The sequence below is a fragment of the Scophthalmus maximus genome, chromosome 22 (assembly GCF_022379125.1).
Source record: "Scophthalmus maximus strain ysfricsl-2021 chromosome 22, ASM2237912v1, whole genome shotgun sequence".
NCBI lineage: Eukaryota > Metazoa > Chordata > Actinopteri > Pleuronectiformes > Scophthalmidae > Scophthalmus > Scophthalmus maximus.
The window spans coordinates 4723009-4740839 of NC_061536.1; the positions used below are offsets into that span (position 1 = coordinate 4723009).

The 17831-nt window shown below is 39.9% G+C and overlaps 2 protein-coding genes across 4 annotated transcripts in view; both read right to left on the minus strand.

Moving 5' to 3' along the window:
* Positions 1 to 237: 237 nt before the first annotated feature.
* On the minus strand, positions 238 to 1099 carry LOC118292453 (galactose-specific lectin nattectin). The gene has a single exon (XM_035621395.2). It carries the CDS (start codon positions 996 to 998, stop codon positions 504 to 506), a length of 495 nt encoding a protein of 164 aa, XP_035477288.2. The 5' UTR covers positions 999 to 1099; the 3' UTR covers positions 238 to 503.
* A 1863-nt stretch (positions 1100 to 2962) lies between these two features.
* rapgef5a (Rap guanine nucleotide exchange factor (GEF) 5a) overlaps positions 2963 to 17831 on the minus strand; it is a 47113-nt gene continuing 32244 nt past the window's right edge. For 2 of the 3 annotated variants that reach the window (XM_047330194.1, XM_047330193.1), the window contains exons 14-26: positions 16756 to 16847; positions 16617 to 16647; positions 16302 to 16380; positions 15362 to 15511; positions 14444 to 14553; positions 13365 to 13487; positions 12957 to 13135; positions 12771 to 12861; positions 12626 to 12676; positions 12423 to 12510; positions 12220 to 12284; positions 10904 to 10958; positions 7333 to 10487 (exon numbers count right to left, since the gene is read on the minus strand). In XM_047330194.1, the coding sequence (XP_047186150.1) occupies positions 10369 to 10487; positions 10904 to 10958; positions 12220 to 12284; positions 12423 to 12510; positions 12626 to 12676; positions 12771 to 12861; positions 12957 to 13135; positions 13365 to 13487; positions 14444 to 14553; positions 15362 to 15511; positions 16302 to 16380; positions 16617 to 16647; positions 16756 to 16847 (1233 nt within the window). In that variant the 3' untranslated portion in view covers positions 7333 to 10368. Of the gene's footprint in view, positions 3448 to 7332; positions 10488 to 10903; positions 10959 to 12219; positions 12285 to 12422; positions 12511 to 12625; positions 12677 to 12770; positions 12862 to 12956; positions 13136 to 13364; positions 13488 to 14443; positions 14554 to 15361; positions 15512 to 16301; positions 16381 to 16616; positions 16648 to 16755; positions 16848 to 17831 lie in introns of those variants that run through there. The other variant, XR_007030326.1, reaches the window with a different exon arrangement.

The window sequence follows — 17831 nt, forward strand, 5'->3', positions numbered from 1 at the left end:
AGTTTTTATTAGTGATGCACAGAGGCATTAATTGATGTGTTTATTTTTGAGGCTCAATTTGAGGTGGACACCATTAAGCTACACTGAGAGAGGCTTCGAATGCTTTGCTCACCCCATTTTAAAAAAAACATGAGGGGGAAAGATATTAGAAACACTTGTCAATGTAAGTCGTACTCTTGAATATATGAAACAAAAATCTGTCTTTGGAGATCTGTGAAAAAACACAACACAACATTATCATGATCTAGCAATAAAGCAGTTTCATTCGTGAGTAGTAGTGAGAGTTACATAGGAGATTTATTTCTTCTGTGCATTTCTCTATGACTCTATGAGCAAAAAAACATTTTGGGATCTTGTTTGGTTTAGCAAATATTTCATTTAACTAATCATTGAAATATCCACTGTAATTGTTTAATATGCATGAGCAGGAAGGTTAATGACATTTGTATTGTCACCAAAGGCTTAATACAATACGTCATTGAGTTGAAACAGACATAACCTTCTCAGTTGCAAATGCCAACTTTGCCAGTTGCACAAACAAAACTCTGTTTTACTGAACACAGAATGTCGTTCCATTTCAAGCTTGTGTCATAAATTGTGTGTACACAGTTTTCAGCTCCGCCACTATTGTCTGGCTGTTGTTCCGTCCAAAAGACAAAGTCGACAGCAGACCCGTCAGACCACATCCAGCTGCCTTCTTTGTGGAGATCGCTGAGTCCGATCCAGGTGTATCCCTCAGCAGGGTCGAAGTTCTTGATCAGGTATTTGATGAAAGTCTGTTCCTCCCCATTGTGGATAGACACCAGGTTGGCTCCCTCCGAGACACACTGGAGCTCTGCATCAGCCCAGGTCATGTGTGAGGCGACGTACTTGAAGCAGCGACCGTCGAAGCTGTACCAGAACACGGGACAGTTTCCACGAAGTAGCTTCACCTCTTGTTCATCTGAAGGAGACACAGCTCCCAGAGCCAGACCAAGCAAGAAGAGGAACGCGATCATGTTGGCGTGTCTCTGTCACAGGAGCAGGATGAGAGGATGAAGTCCTGGTTGGAAGTTATCTTCTCTGTCGTGTGGGATTGAGACCCTGAAGGAGAGAGGTGACAGGCTGCTTACTTTTAAAGGCTTTGGAGAGGGTGTCTACACCGTTGGTGTGATACCATTGGTCAAATGCACTTGGCAAACATTTTGATTTGTTGATGCTTTTTCTGAAAACGAGGCAGAGAAACCAACAGCTCACCTGGGTGTCACATAAAACCTTTAATTATGATTTTCATGTTTGATTGTTAAAATTTTGACAGTAAAATGCAGCTTTAGAAAAGACAAGGCCTCAGCTGAAAGAGACATTTATTTCGTTGCCCATTTTCATTATCAACAGGCACACACCTGCAAAACACATGCACATTTTAACAGATCAACAATATTACAGTAAACCTTAACATGTCCCCTCTTGCTTTGTGGACTTAGTGTTTTTATTTTAACATGCAAACAATATTGCTTTATTAAAAAAACCTGACTTTACATACACGTAGACATGATAATGGCGGATAAATGACTAAATATTACAACACCTGAGGAAAGGGATGAGCACCATCCCACTGACTTGCTGTTCTGCTGCCCTCACGTGGCCACTGTCACAACCTGGTGACGTGGAGAGGGAGTCCGCACATGGCTCTTACATGAGACATAAATGTTTTCATGAAAGACATGAAATACAAATAAGTTAAAAAAGTTATGTCTGTGATCAGGTCAGTCTATCTGCGTGGTGTAGAGCACCTGAGTGCATGAATGTGAAATATAAATTACAAACAAAGAATGAGTTGGCAGGCCAGGGTAAGAGAGTGAATAGAAGAGAAGAGAATAGGATATTAATATTTGGATTTCTTCTGTGAGTTCTAATGACCTCAGCAAGTGGTTTGATGGATATAGTGCAAAAATTATATGCCCTTTAACAAGTACATTATCGGAATTACAAACACCACAGTCTCATGAGAAACGTGCAAAAGGAGCGTTGGGCAAAAAATAACCCAATACTCTAAAAAGACTACTAGGAAATTAAAGAGTAGAAGATATTGTCCCACTCATCATTAATAGTTGTTTACCTCTGTCACACCCGGTGGATCTCAGGTATTTATTTTTGTATATGTTATTATATTTTATGGATTTTTTAAGATGCATTTTATTGCATCATAACAGTGCTTAGTTATCACAGTATCAAACTACAGAAATGTATTTCCAATGTTCCTTTCAGCCCTTGTAAAAAGTTGCTTAGATCATTGGGAATCAGCTGCTGCCATAGATCCATTAAGATACGATTATTTTCCTTTACCTGTTCATTTGAAAATCCCTAAAAAATGATTGACTCACTGTTACAGCTGGAGGATTTTTTAATGGATCTAGTTAAATAGTACAAATTTTTCTTAGAAAGTAAGAAAAAGAGATTTGTGCAGCTTTTTAGATTTGTGTTCAGTCCAAGGTGCCTTCTTTAGGAGGGTTAAGGTTATATTTATATATACATATATGATCAAGCTCTCAATTTAAACTTGTTTCGCAAAAGGAGTCTACTGGGATTAGTTGTGTGTTGTTTATGCAAAACCCAGAACTGCAACTCTCTGAATTTATCATAGCATCAAACTGTTAACATTTCTTTTCATTTTGGCACTGAACTTGTCATTTGAAAACGTGAAACTGGTAGTTTATTTCATGGCTTCAGTTAAGTAGTACATATTTCCTTTCTGAAATTTATTTTCTGCTTTAAAATCATACTTTCCCAAATTGAAATTGTTTGAATCTATTACAGAGAATAGAAAATGGCCTGTTTCTCCTCTAACAGCTTCCCATCTCAGCCACTTCCTTGATATATGCTTCAGAGAGGGAGTTTAACATCATTGGACATTGAAGGCATTTGGCAAACAACCACACAGTGAACAAACAGCAGCGAAACAAACCACCAGCTCACCAGGATATGTCACATAAAACCTATAATTTATTCATTTTCCGTAAAATTTGTCACATAGTAAAACGCAGCTTTAGAAAAGACGTGTAGCTTCAGCTGTCTGAAGGTCGAGGGGACACGAGGGGAGACGTATTGCTTTGTAGTTGACAGATAAATAACAACATAACAACAGAAGGCAAATATTTACACATCAACAATATGACAATAGTACAAAGCATTCAATGTGTCCTGTCTTGCATTGTGAACTTTGTGTTTTTGTTTAAACATGCAAACAGAATTTAAACATTGCTGTATATTTAAAAAAGAAAATAAGGAAAACAAAACTGTGCACAGTTATGACACTGGCCAATAAAACACTTAGTACAGCCTCCTGTGGTTTTCTCTGCATGTAAGTAATTTGACATCAGACGAAAGAAACAAGCGTCATCACGCTAACTTTTACATTCCAGCAGTGCAGCTTCAAACCACAAACATCTTTTCTTCTTGCGTGTGAACCTCCGCACATTGGTGAAACGAGTTATTGTAGATCGCTTGGACCAAAGCGTCAGCTAAAGAACTGTGATGTGAAGTCAATTGATTTCATTCTACATGTTCACTTGTAATTTACTCTGTAATCATAGTCATTTATATGTTCCACATTGAGGTCTGTTAAACCCAAAATAATGTGGGAGGAAAGCCAACGTCTATTAGTCTTTCCACTTGGCTTGCTCTTTGGTCTGACTGAGAAGTTGCACAGGCCTGCTGTGATAAGGACACCTGAAGGTTAGATTGCCGACTGCCAGAGAGAAGTGTGCTGATAGTCAGGCACAGATCTGGTGATCCTGACAGTAGCACAGCGACTCAGCTGGAATAGGTGTATTATTCCCACAGCTTTTACATAGTGGTCAAGGACGTCTGCTTATGGAATGGAGCTCCCTCTGGTGTAAAGTGGGGAAATTGGTCAAACAAATGGACCTGTGGCGTCTTACATGGTCTGAGTGCAGCTCCTGATCTGTCACTTTGATATCTGCTGCACCATGTACACAAGTGTATATTCATATTCCTGAAAAAAAAACCTGTTGTGTTCAGGAAGTGCATTGTTGCCTTTAATACCGAAAATATTTATCGGTTGAAAGCATATAAAAGAAAGCAACCTGTCACCTCTCTCCTTTAGACTTTCAATCCCACCCGACAGAAGATCATCTCCAACCAGGACTTCATCCTCTCGTCCTGCTCCTGTGACAGAGACACGCCAACATGATCGTGTTCCTCTTCTCGCTCTTTTTTTTTAATTTGACTTATTTGTCTTTGATGAAAATATTTGTCTGGATTAAGAGCCATGTGTGGACTCCCTCTCCACGTCACACATTATGATGCTCGTCCCTTTCCTCAGGGCCTGTAATATTCAGTCATTTATCAGCCATTATCATGTCTAAGTGTAGGGGAAGTCATGTGTTGTTTTTTTTAAATAAAGCAATCATCAAAATATGCATGTGTTTTGCAGGTGTTTACCTGTTGGCAATGAAAATGGGCAGGCGTTCAAACTTGGCACAAAGTGTGGCCAAGTACTTTTGACCAATGGTAACACACCAACGGGGTGAACACCCTCTTCAGTGAATAAAAGGTGAAAAAATCTCCAACCAGGACTTCATCCTCTCGTCCTGCTCCTGTGACAGAGACACGCCAACATGATCGTGTTCCTCTTCTTGCTTGGTCTGGCTCTGGGAGCTGTGTCTCCTTCAGATGTACATGAGGTGAAGCTACTTCGTGGAAACTGTGCCATGTTCTGGTACAGCTTCAACGGTCGCTGCGACAAGTACGTCGCCACACACATGACCTGGGCTGATACAACTTCCTAACAACCTCATCAAACCACTTGCTGAGGTCGTTAGGCCTCACAGCAGAAATCCAAATAAAAGCTATCCTATTCTTTTCTCTACTATTCACTCTCTGACCCTGGCCTCCCAGCTCATTCTTTGTCTGTAATTTGTGTTTCACATTCATGCACTTTTTTTAATTTGGAAGTCTGATGATCATATGTCCTTCAACAAGTACATTATTGGAATTAAAAACACCAAAGTCTAATGAAAAACATGCATAAAGAGTGTTTGGCAAAAATAACCCAATGCTCTAAAAAGACAATAAGGAAATAAAGGGAAAGGAAATATTGTCCAATGAAAAGTAAAAGGTTTTTAATGGCCAACAATTAAATGGCCTACAGCTACACAGTAGCTAAAATTTTTAATTGAATTCATATTTAATCAGGCAAACTTATTGAGATTAAAAATCTATTTTTCAAGAGAGGCCTGAGAACAATTATCATTTACAGTAAGAAAAGACAACACAAATTACAGACAACAAGAGAAAACAACAGATGAACAACACAAGAGTGGAAAACTAAAAGCAGTTGCAAGATTCAGTGAAGTGTTCTGATAATAATTGTTTGAATTCTCCAAGGGAGATGAGACCGTTCAGTTTGAAGTGGGTTTGTAATCCATTCCATTTAGAAGCTGCATGATTGTCAAAACCATTGAATCACCAGACTGTGCAATTAGCAATGAATTGGTTAAGTCGATAAGCTGTGCAGTTCACTATAGCAGGATGATAAGATGATAAGCTGTGTGTGGTGGAAATTGGTATATCGTTTCCTTTGTGAGAAATAAGAGAGTATTACAATCAACTGAGTTTTAGGTAGTTTATTACAGAATCAGTTGAGTCAACAATTAGTCAGGCCAGCGAACAGGCCGACAGAGTCAAACAGACAGAGTCAAAGAAGCACATACCGCTGTTTGCTCAGAGGAGACCTTGTCCCTCCTCGCAGAGACTTTTGGGGGTACTGTTTGATTAGCTTGTCCTCATGGGGTTCATCGGTTCGTGCTAGTAGAATAAACATGATGAGGGGACATGATTGATGAGCATGATGAAAAAACTGACACAGAGGCAAACTATAGAGCAAAATTCCGAAATTAACAATTTCTATTACACTGTGCAGTTAGTTATCTACGACAATAAGCTGTGCAGTTAGTTAGGCACTAACACAATCATTTAATTTAGGTAGCACTGGTGCAATGGGAGAGATCCAAAAGTTGCTGTAATATTTAGGATCCAACTCACATGATATCTTACATGATATCTGTCAATGACTGGCCTACACAGTATGATGCACGTAAATCAACATCTGATATCTATTCTGCAGAAATTCCTGTAATCTTTCAATCCAATGTTTTTTTCGCCCTTTGTAACAAGTTGCTTAGATCATTGGGCATCAGCTGCTGCCATAAATCCATAAACATATGATTATTTTCCTTCGCCTCTGTACTGAGCTTTAAATTTGACAAACCCTAAGAAGTTCTTGACTCACTGTTACAGCTGGAGGATTTTTTAAAAACAGATCTAGTTATTTATTAGTCAAGTCAAGTCAATTTTATTTCTATAGCGCATTTACAGACGGCTGAGCCGCACCAAAGTGCTTCACAAGAAAGTGCTTAAGTGCAATAAACAAAGAATAATACAATAGGTAAAGTAAAGCAAAAAAGAAAAAAGAAAATTTAAAAGGTAACCAGGCAACACTATGCACTGGCACTTAAAAAAGGAGACACTAATCGAAGGCTAGTGAAAAGAGGTGGGTCTTTAGAAATGGGACTTAAAACTATTCAGAGACTGGGCTGCACGGATGTGCAGGGGGAGGCAGCTCCAGAGTCTGGGGGCCGCTACTGCAAAGGCTCTGTCCCCCCTGGTTTTTAGCCTGGACCTGAGCACTCCCAACAACAGTTGGTCAGCTGACCGTAGTGCTCTGGAGGGGATGTGGTGGTGGAGAAGATCAGACAGGTACGTGGGGGCCAGACCATGGAGGGATTTGTAAACAGTCAGTAGAAGTTTAAAATCAATGCGGTAGCGGCTGGGGAGCCAGTGGAGGGATGCGAGGACCGGGGTGATATGCTCGCGCTTTTTTGTACAGGTGAGGAGTCGGGCGGCTGAGTTCTGAACCAACTGCAGGCGGTGGAGCTGTGATTGATCAATGCCGGTGGATAGAGCGTTACAGTAGTCCAGTTGAGATGTTATTAAGGCATGGATGACTCTCTCTAGATCACTCTGGGGCAGGTATGATTTTACACATTTTTCTTCGAAAGTAAGAAAAACTGATTTGTCCAGCATTTTAGATTTGTGTTAATTTGCATTTTAGATTTGTGTTCAGTCCAAGGTGCCTTCTTTAGAAGGGTTAGGGTTATATATATATATATATATATTACAGAGAATTAGAAACAGCTTCCCATCTCAGCCACTTCCTTGATATATGCTTCAGAGAGTGTGTCTAACATCATTGGACATTGAAGGCATTTGGCAAACAACCACACAGTGAACAAACAGCAGCGAAACAAACCACCAGCTCACCAGGATATGTCACATAAAACCTATAATTTATTCATTTTCCGTAAAATTTGTCACATAGTAAAACGCAGCTCTAGAAAAGACGTGTAGCTTCAGCTGTCTGAAGGTCGAGGGGACACGAGGGGAGACGTATTGCTTTGTAGTTGACTTTTTTCCTTTCACAACAGATAAATAACAACATAACAACAGAAGGCAAATATTTACACATCAACAATATTACAATAGTACAAAGCCTTCAATTTGTCCTGTCTTACATTGTGAACCTTGTGTTTTTGTTTAAACATGCAAACAGAATTTAAACATTGCTGTATATTTAAAAAAGAAAAAAAGGAAAAAAAAACATGCACAGTTATGACACTGGCCGGTAAAACACTTAGTACAGCCTCCTGTGGTTTTCTCTGCATGAAAGTAATTTGACATCAGACGAAAGAAACAAGCGTCATCACGCTAACTTTTACATTCCAGCAGTGCAGCTTCAAACCACAAACATCTTTTCTTCTTGCGTGTGAACCTCCGCACATTGGTGAACATCTGGCAAATGAAACTCAAGACATTTTGTCACTTCTGAAATACATATGTAAACAATATATTACAATAAATAACTAATGCAGCACAATTATTCTGCTCTTTGGGACAAGGTGAGCAGAGGTGTGCATATACAGGTAAATGACGACCACAAAGCCTTTCTATCACACTGAATATGAACAGTCCACGGCTCTGATTTATCAGCTCCCGCAACTTTTAGTAAATAGTCAAACAGTCAGCATTCATATTTTATCACTTTCCTCCATATGCTACTGTTATTGAATTATAGCATGTCCTGTAATTGTTTCTAGAAGCTGTTTCTATCCACATTGCAAATTTTAAACCAATTTCCAGAGAACAGTCAATGGAAAATGTCAATTAGTTTCCACCAAGTCTCAGTTTGACGGTGAAATCCACCCACAGAATTGTTCTTCTCATCTTTTCAAATTGTTTATGATCTATTTGTGGACATAAATAACTGGAAACAAACAATCTCAAGACTCAAATGTGTAATATGAAGCAACACCTTCTGGATGATAGATCTACTTTTTGTATTTTAGATTTTAAATAGCCATGTCAGATACCTACATAGTTCAATCATTCTTTCAATTTGAACTAATCAGTTTGGGTGACTGTAACCGTTTCCACATTCAGTACCAACATCTGCAGAAAGAATTGTGACAATCTGTCTCTGAAAGCTTTCTAATGCACAATTAATGTGCTACTCATAATGACATAAGAATTAAAGTTTAAAGTGAGTCTTTGCCTTGAGATCACCTTTTAATTTCTTCTTTAAATGCTTGAATGAGATGCTTTTGGCCACAGAGACAGACTTTGCGAAATGCAGGTGAATCATAATGGTGTTAATTGGTGTTAATGTTCTGAAAGGCTTCGTGTTGAAATGATGGTGATGATTAACACTTGTGGCAACAACATTTCTACTGTACTGCACTGAACCTCCCGTGCTTCACGATTATCGAAACAACTTAAGACATGCATCACTAAAAACGTAATTTAGGAACCCCTCCCTCGGATGGTTCCGCCTACTCAGCAGAAATGTACCACTGAAGTGACTGAATGTACGCAACAGGACAAGGACAAACTAATACAAACACAAGTGAGGTGAGGTTTGCTCATTGTTCTGAAGAATGCGTTTCTAGTCTTAATTTGTTTGTATCATCATTAATCATATATCATTTCTGAAGGATTTCCTTCATCTGCATTTTTTCTTTCTTTCTTTCATTTTCCTTTTCCATATTTACTCAGAATTATGAGAACCACAGTTAAAGATAAATAATGAATGCATGAACCAAAGCTGTACAATAAGGGATGAAGTCTCTGCCCTTGTGCTTCCTTTATTCTGTCGACCCCGTGTTGGTTTTCACAGATTTTCACTTCTGAGGGAAGCAAACGTTTCAGTCAGTAAGAGCAAATAATAAAATCTCCTCATGAACACGGTTTTGTGGAATAAAGCTATTTGTTAACAACGCTTTGTGGTGCAGTGCTTCCACTTATTTGGTAAACTAAAGGATTTAAAAAGAAAGGGAAAAAGGATGAGTAGAATACCATGACCCACAGCCTGAGATCAGTCATCATGTCAGAAAGCATCTCTGCGAGGAGTCAGGCCTGCTTTGCATGATCGCGGACCAGACGTCATTCCAGTACTCAAAAGATTCCAACACTCTACAGTACATCTCTGCTGCAGGACTCTGTGACATTTGGCACTGAAAAATGTATAGGTCCATATTATATACAATGTAATATTCAGTATCTATTCACAGAAAAATATCACGGGGAAATGTGTTTGGCTAAAAGTCAACCAGGACTTTACTGCTCACTATTCATTAACAGTTTTTTGAACTCTGACACGTGTGGTAGAGTTTCAGTGATTCAAACCTCTTGGTTTTGATTCAGCACTAGCTGCTGCTTGTGTTAAACAATAACCCCAAAACAGCTCCACATCATACAGCCACACAACTACTGCATGTATCCTGCGTATACATGCATCACGACACAGCTATATGATATGTAGATAAAATAATATGAGAACAGCAGACTGGGTTCTTTTGTGTTTGTTGCTTGTTGACCTCCAGAGGGGCACCAGTGAGGCTTTGACAGAAATAAAGGAACATTCCACTTGCTGAACAGGCTCATAAATAACTAAAAGCTCATCACAAGAACAAAACCAAGGGCATATTCAGTCCAATAGATACTGTACAAACTAATTACAACCTCTTTTACCATCGATCTGTTTGGCAAATCTCTGTGCTGCTGCACAGAATCTCTTCCCGTAGACGTGCCACAGAGCGTGTTGAGTTTGTAAATCCTTTACAAGCACCTGTTCAGTGTAACAAACAAGAGTGCAGCTCTGTGTCTTTGTGGGCTTTGTCAGAACACATGGCATCTTATTGACCACTTGGCACCACTGTTGGTAGTTTGCTGCAGTGCATGCGTGAGTTTGTGACATTTTGTTGTCCTCCATGTCGCGCGGTGCTTGGGTTTCCATTGTGTTTGTGTGTGCGTTCAAGCGCGTGGCTCCAGTTTGTGGGACAGCTCGAACAGAGTCTGCTGATTGTCGATTATGTGCAGGTAGCTTACACTCGCCCTCACCTCCGCACTGTCCACCCCGATTACCTCGTTGCCTTGGAGACAGACACAAAACACAGGCATTAGGCAAGCAGAAGACTTTCCTGCTTTACTCACTAACACACACACACATTCACACATGTGGAACAAGCACAGAGTCTATCATGGCCATATCAAAAAGTGAGAGATTGTCTAGAATTGGTTGCTTAGAAACTGTAAGAGAAAGCTGAGTGGGAGAGAGCCGACTCAGGCACAGGTGCAGTACACCGCACCGACTCAACTGCAGATGGCGGTAGGTCCCTCACAATGAAAGGATCTAAAATCACGACTCCATTCAATACAACGCCTTGTCTGAGAGTGGAGACAATGAACCCAAAGAGCCCCTGCAACTACGCCTGCCTTATCATTTGTGACGTTGGGATCATAAACAATAACACAGGACTGAAATTCACCCAAAAACACAAAGACTCACCTGGTTGGTCGCTTTGGCAGTGGCGAATCATCCTAACTGTGTCTGCGATCATATGCTGTTGGTTTAGAAGACATGTCACATTGGATAGAATTGAATTAATTGAATTGAATTTTACTTTATGATGAACATAAAAGTAATAATAAATATATGTGAATATATACATTATATCTAACAATCAATGCAAAGTGTCAAAAAACAATCTCTTTAAGGCAAACTTGTGCTGGAAAATGGCAATAAATAAACGATATATATAAAATATTGTTTCTTGACAGAAAACGTGTCAGTTGTCACTAGCAGGAAAAAGAAGAAACACAAACTCATGCAAAACCAAGCTTGGTCTCAGTGACTTTCTCTTGTACGGTCAGTTGAAGGTTTTAATCTCTCCTCTTCATTACTGCTCTCTGCCTCCTGCAGCACTGTTCTTCTCTCACACTCGAAAAATGTAGCCCTCCTTAATAGTGTTAATTATGCTTTTGTAATGACCAGAACTCCTTAGCAAGCCAGTAATCCTGCTCCAGTGTCCTTCTCCTGGCACTATAGAGGAGTGATTCTACTGTTGAAGATTAAGTCGGCAGTGACGTGTTAAAAGCAACTCTCCTGAAACATGTTTATATAAAAAGGGTGGACAGTCGTATTAAAAAATAAATTTAATTAAAAAAACAACAACACAATAAAGTAAGTCAGTGTTTGTGTGCGCACGTGTGTGTTTAGAATAAAGAAACTGTCTTTGTGGAGATCGAGAACAACAAGCTACAAGTAGAGTCTGCAGAGGAATCGACACGAACGACGAGAACCAGCCTTGTGGAATTACGCCAAGAACATAGTAGTTACAGCAACGAAGGACAAGGTGATAAGTTACAGCCTTGTGAGAACATCAGCCTGACCACCTTGGCCGTGGAATGATGCAGAGGAATAATTGCATGTATGAAAGATGATAATACATTTTTACCACTACAAAACCAAAGTGATTTTAACAAAGGCAAAGAGAAATGTGAACAACATGGCTCTGGGTTGTTTGTGTGTCGTTATGTCTACCTTTGCCAACATGCTACTCTGATTAATGGAGATGGCGGTTCGATCTCAGACCTCAGGCAACACACTGAAACTCGAATTGCTCCTGATGATGAGGCCGGTACCTTGCATGGTTGCCATTAATACGCGAGTGTGAATGAGAAGCAAAAGCACCAAATAAATTACTGTATTTATATCCCATTTACCATTTATGTGATGGGTCAAGTAATCAATCAGTTGTCCATGCACCTCATCTTGATACAAACTGAAACACTGAAAGACGTGACAGAACTGAATCAACTCACCAGCTTCTCAAAGTTGACCAGGTTATCGTGGAAGGTCTTATTTCCCTCATGGATGAAGGTGATATCTAAGAGCAGTGGACAGTCGTATTTAAAAAAATCATTCATCAAAAAAAAAACACAATACAGTAAGTCAGTGTTTGAGCATGTGTGTGTGTGTGTGTGTGTGTGTGTGTGTGTGTGTGTGTAGGGGTTGGAGATGATACCTTTCAGGAGCAGAGGCATGAAAGGGATCTTGGGAGGTTTCATCCTCTTGAACGCTTCCCTGTAGGCTTTGTGGTTCAGAGATGGATCCTGGAGAAAGAACGAGGAGAGGAAACGGAGGAGAATGGAAAAAGGATTATCAAAAATGAAGAGGACGGTATTTTACACTGCATGTATCACTGTCTCTCTGTTAACCAAATCTTACCGTGATGAGCTCCAACTCTGAGAAAAGCTTCTTGAACTTCCCCGGACATTTCTGAAAGGAAGCCGTTTGGACATAATTAGATTTAAAACATAAAGTGTGTATTATGAGTACAATAAAAACGACACAGACACACACACACACTTACCTCCCAAGTTTGGTTGAGTCGGCTGACAGCTGCTGTGTTGAGACCCATGATTATGGCAAATGCAGAGTTCAGATTTCTTTGGGCTTTACAACTGCAAGGACACAAAAATGTGAAAAGTGTTATCAAAGAGCAGAGAAATCTTGATGTGCTTAATAAAAACACATTTATTTTTGTTTGGGTTCTTACTGAGCAGCGATTTTGATGAACTTCTTGAGCAGCTGCACTCTCTTGTTTAGAGAGACGCACATGAGCACCTCGGACATGACCCACTGCTGGACCTCGTTGCAGCGCTGGAGTAGGACTGAGAGCGCCCCCGTGTGGCTGGTACCAGGGGCATGGCTGAGGGTGTAGTACACCAGCTCCTGCTGCATGTGGCAAACACTCACATTTGAGACGTAGAATCAAACGCAACACATCGTCCAGAATCTCTAATGATAAAGTAACATCCAACATATCTGCCCTGCTGCAGCATTTCGACAACAAGTATTCCGCTCTTCCCGACAGCTGGTCAGAGCATCTAAATCTGAAATGCTTGTGTTACAGCAGTCTCTGTGTACACACCACATGCACATATTTGTGTATATGAGCGCAAACCTCATGGATGGATTTGAAGAGGCTCCAGTCAAGGTGCGTTAGAGCAGCTGCCACGTCCCAGGTGTTGATGCTCAGGAGTCGCACCGGTCGCCTGCTTAGCTCAGCACTGTCCGTTAAAGGAGGCTGCAAATACAAACACAGAGAAAAGTTTGGTTACAGCAGAGGAAGACGTTGGTCACCTCTGCACCATTTTTATGTACAAAAATGAGGTACATAAACACAGATAGTGTCTCTACGAAAATGGCGCAACCTCTAAATATGATAATTAATGGCGACAAGAATGTTTCTCAATAAACTACATAACAGTGAGGCTGGTGGGAGATTCAGACACAGTCCATCCTTCAAAAGACAATATGTGCCTTTTACCAACATACAAGCGGGACTGAAGCATTGATTCTTACAACACAATTGTTCTGTCCAACTCTGCTTATAGGTCACCAAATCAATTACAATTCTGCATGTGAGCCTGACTGTTGATATTAAATCAGCAGATAATGTGCTGAATAAAACAAAACATTACATGCCTACCAGATTATTACTTGGACAATAGATTTTTTTTCTAATTGGTATGTTGTACACTATTTTCTGTTTTGTTCATGACAGGCTGCTAAACATATATAAGCAGCATAGAAAACTGTGGTTTGTGAAATGTCAAATAGTGCAAAATTATTTTAGGATTCACAGCTGAGGCTCCGGTTTAAAACCCACGCCATTACAGAACAACACTTGCCCTGATACAGCAATTTACAATTCTGCTGTCACAGTTAGGGCATCAAAATAATTGTAGCTCACACCATTTTTCTCCCTTTTGAGTCAAAGTTAATATCCATGGCACGACTCATCATAGCACTGTGGAAAACACAGCAGTTCAAATATTCATCTTTATGCCTGATTTCACTGGAAGATAGTACAGAGGCTAACCAACAGCATCAGAGGCAGAAAATGACCATATGATCAGGAACAGTCATGGTTTACTTTAAACCTGCAAGTTGCACCTTTATGCACTTTTGTCAGTGCGTGTCAAACACATGAATGATACAGAATTACAGCAGCACAAACGGAACAGATTATTTACGTACCAAGATCTCAGTGAGATCCCTGCGACAGGCCACAAGCTTTCCCTGCGGGGTGAGAGACTCTGAATACACACAGTCACTGGGCTGTAACACCCTCCGCTCTGCAGAGACGACTATATAAAGAGAAGAGAAGGAGAGAGAAGCAGAGAGAGACATCATTATGGTAATTTAGAACCAGTAATCCCAGCAAAGCGTGCTTTTACGCTAACATGTACTTTTGAAGTTGCCAAGAAGTATGGTGGGTGAAACAGTTACAAAAACACGAAAAAAAGAAAAAAAAAGAAAAAAATAAGACCAACTTGTGATGGGATCACTGTAGTTGTGATACCTTTCAACATGCTGATGTTTCCGGCCCATGTAAACAGTACTCAGTGGTCATCACTACATTATTATTAGTCAGCTGTTATAAGTACACTGACAAAGGTAGTCAGTGCTCATGGGTCAGACCACACCCATCTTTAAAACTCTGCCTTCCTTTTGACCACAACTACACACCTGTAAAGTTTCTTGAGGGTTGTATTAGTAAAAATTGGATAAATAATTAATAGTGATAGTTATTTGTAATGACTGAGGTAACTGAAAGGGATGTACAAATGATAACTGCTTTAAGTAAATATCCAGTTATTGCCAACTGAAGGTACTGACGCAAGCCTGACCAAACTGGTATAAACACTGACTTTAAGTTGTATTGAAATAGTGTAACAATAGTGATGTTTATTTAATTAACAGTGTTAAACTACATCCAGTTTAAATTCCATTGATAAGAACATACTTGGAACTTCAGACACAACTAGGCAGGAACCACAGGTTTGGAAAATTTACATTCTCAAGGGAATATAACACACGTGTGTGTGTGCGTGTGTGTGTGTGTGTGTGTGTGTGTGTGTGTGTGTGCGTGCTTGTGTCTGTGTGTGTGTGTACCTCCTGTGTGTGAAACCACAGCAAGAACCATGTCTTGTTCTGCTCTGTCCATCTTCAGACCAACGATCCTTAGCAGCTCATGGGCCTCCAGTGAGGGGTGTGTGTGGACACTCAGGTAGGAGTCAGTGCTCACGTACACGCAACAAATTACTGAGAAATACATTGAAAATGTTCACAGTGAACGGCCAAAACAAAAAAGGCTGTAAAATCATGATGATGCAGATGCAGAAAAGATTCAAGTATTTACAGAGAGGCTCTTGAGTTAAAAGTATTATATGGAGTTATTTTACTATCTTTATTCAAGAGCGTGGTCTTTTGGTTTGTGCGCATTACTTAGTGATTTCTCATTCAGAACCGGGGGGGCGGCGTGGCTGAACCGGGTTACAGAGTAACCGCCCGTACGGGACGCACTAAGAAGTAAGCGAACGCACCCGCAAATTGACAGTGCTCTTTTCATTGGTCAACACTACACCTGGAATCCCACTGGTTGAGGATTTTTGATAGGGTTGTCACACAAAAAAATCCAAGCGCACAGCAGAAATCCGTAAGCAGACAAGTCGAGAGCGCACATAAGAAGTGCGAGGAGAAGAGTTGAAGCTGAGAGCAGGAACAACATAATCTAAGTGCGAGCAACAAAATATTTGCACACAAGCATACAGTTTGAGCAGAAGCAGAATAAATGTGAATGCAAGAAGAAACAATTTGAGCACAAGAAGGAGCTATTTGAGTGCGAGGGCAGATTTTGAAGGAAAGAATGACAAATCTGAATGAGAAATCACTTAGTAATGCGCACAAACCGAAAGACCACGCTCTTGAATAAAGATAGTAAAATAACTCCATAGTACTACACAGACAAACTTTACTCCCGGCATTTAAGCAATTAGCACGTGCACATTGAAATTAAAATATGTGCTTGCATGTGTGTTTGACTCTTACTCACCGTCTTTAGTCTCTGTCTGTGGACTTCGGAGGTGCAAACAGTTTTCCTTCAAACTCAGCTGCTGATACATTTGTTTACTCTGACAGAGACAGCAGAAGGAACATGAAGATGCATAACATTTGTTCATGTATCTGTGCTTTTTTTTTACTGTTGAAATTTAAAACATAGTTAACTGAATGATTAACTAAATATTTTAATTTTCAAATAATTGTCCAAATTTGTGGTAAGCAGTTGAACTACTAATTTAACTCGAATTGGTACCCTACAGCAGTAAATATCTCCTCTCATCTGCCAGTCCCCCTCTTTTTGGCTTACCTTTTGGTTGGGAGGACAGTCATCCACAGTGCTGTAAGATAAAAACACAACAATGAGGACGGAAGTGAATGGGCATAGACAAAAAAAACCAATAAAACAAAACAGAAAAAAAGTCTTGCGCGTAGTTAAGTCCGCTTACTGTCTCCGACGCAGAAGTTTCTGGAACTCCTTCAGATCTTTCTCCAGAGTGGGGAACTCATACAGATCTTCTAAAACACACCTGTAGAGGGTCTGACAGACATAGAGAAAACCAAGATCCATAGAATTACAACCACAATCTGATGTTATTGACCTTGACCCAACAGAGATGCTGTGGACCGAACTCCAGACAGCCGGTCACACTAGAGCCCGATAGAGTTCTGATACAGATATATTGGCTGATATATACTGTCTATTAGGATTTTTTTTTGCATGATTTCTGAGATGTCATTATCAAAGCCTCATAACAAAGTAATGTAACTCAGGTGTGATATTTTACAGTATAACCAATAATAGTTTATAGTTTATCAGCAAACATAAATGCTGATATGATCTATGAAAGTTCATATTGGCAGATTTTGTATCGGCCGACTAAACTATTCTTTACAGGCTCTACATCACACCAGACATCCTGTGAATATCGATGAACTGAAGCAGTTCAACAGGAAGAATTTGTCTTAAACTTTGTGCAGGTCTGTACCACAGCTACTGAAAGAGATGGTTTGAGATTATTGCTGCCAAAGGAGCTAAAGCAGTTATTAAATCAGAGGAGACGAGAAAAATTGCATGTGTGTGATATTAGCTTAAGCACACTGTGGTCGTCTATATGTGCATAAAAGTAAAAAAAATAAAGCATAAAAGTCACATGATTCCAAAGGGTTCAAATCATACTGTGTCTGAGGTTAAAATCATATTCTGAACCAACAAAATCCCAGTGCATGGTATTAACATTCCAGTCTGTGCAGCTAATTACCATCAAGTGTAAATTATGCTCTGGAGGAAGGTTACATTAAAAAACCTCAGACAAATTATGCTCCCTATACTTTAATGGGTGACTAGGCACGCTCTGTAGCTGCACCAGTGTGTGTGCATGGCGGAGCATTAGTACATAGCATGAAAGCTCAGGAGGAAGAAAGAATAACAACTTACAAAGTGCACACAGACAGTCATTTCTTCATGACTTCAGAGAACATAACATTGACTTACATTCATTTCCTGGAGACTTACTGTAACATT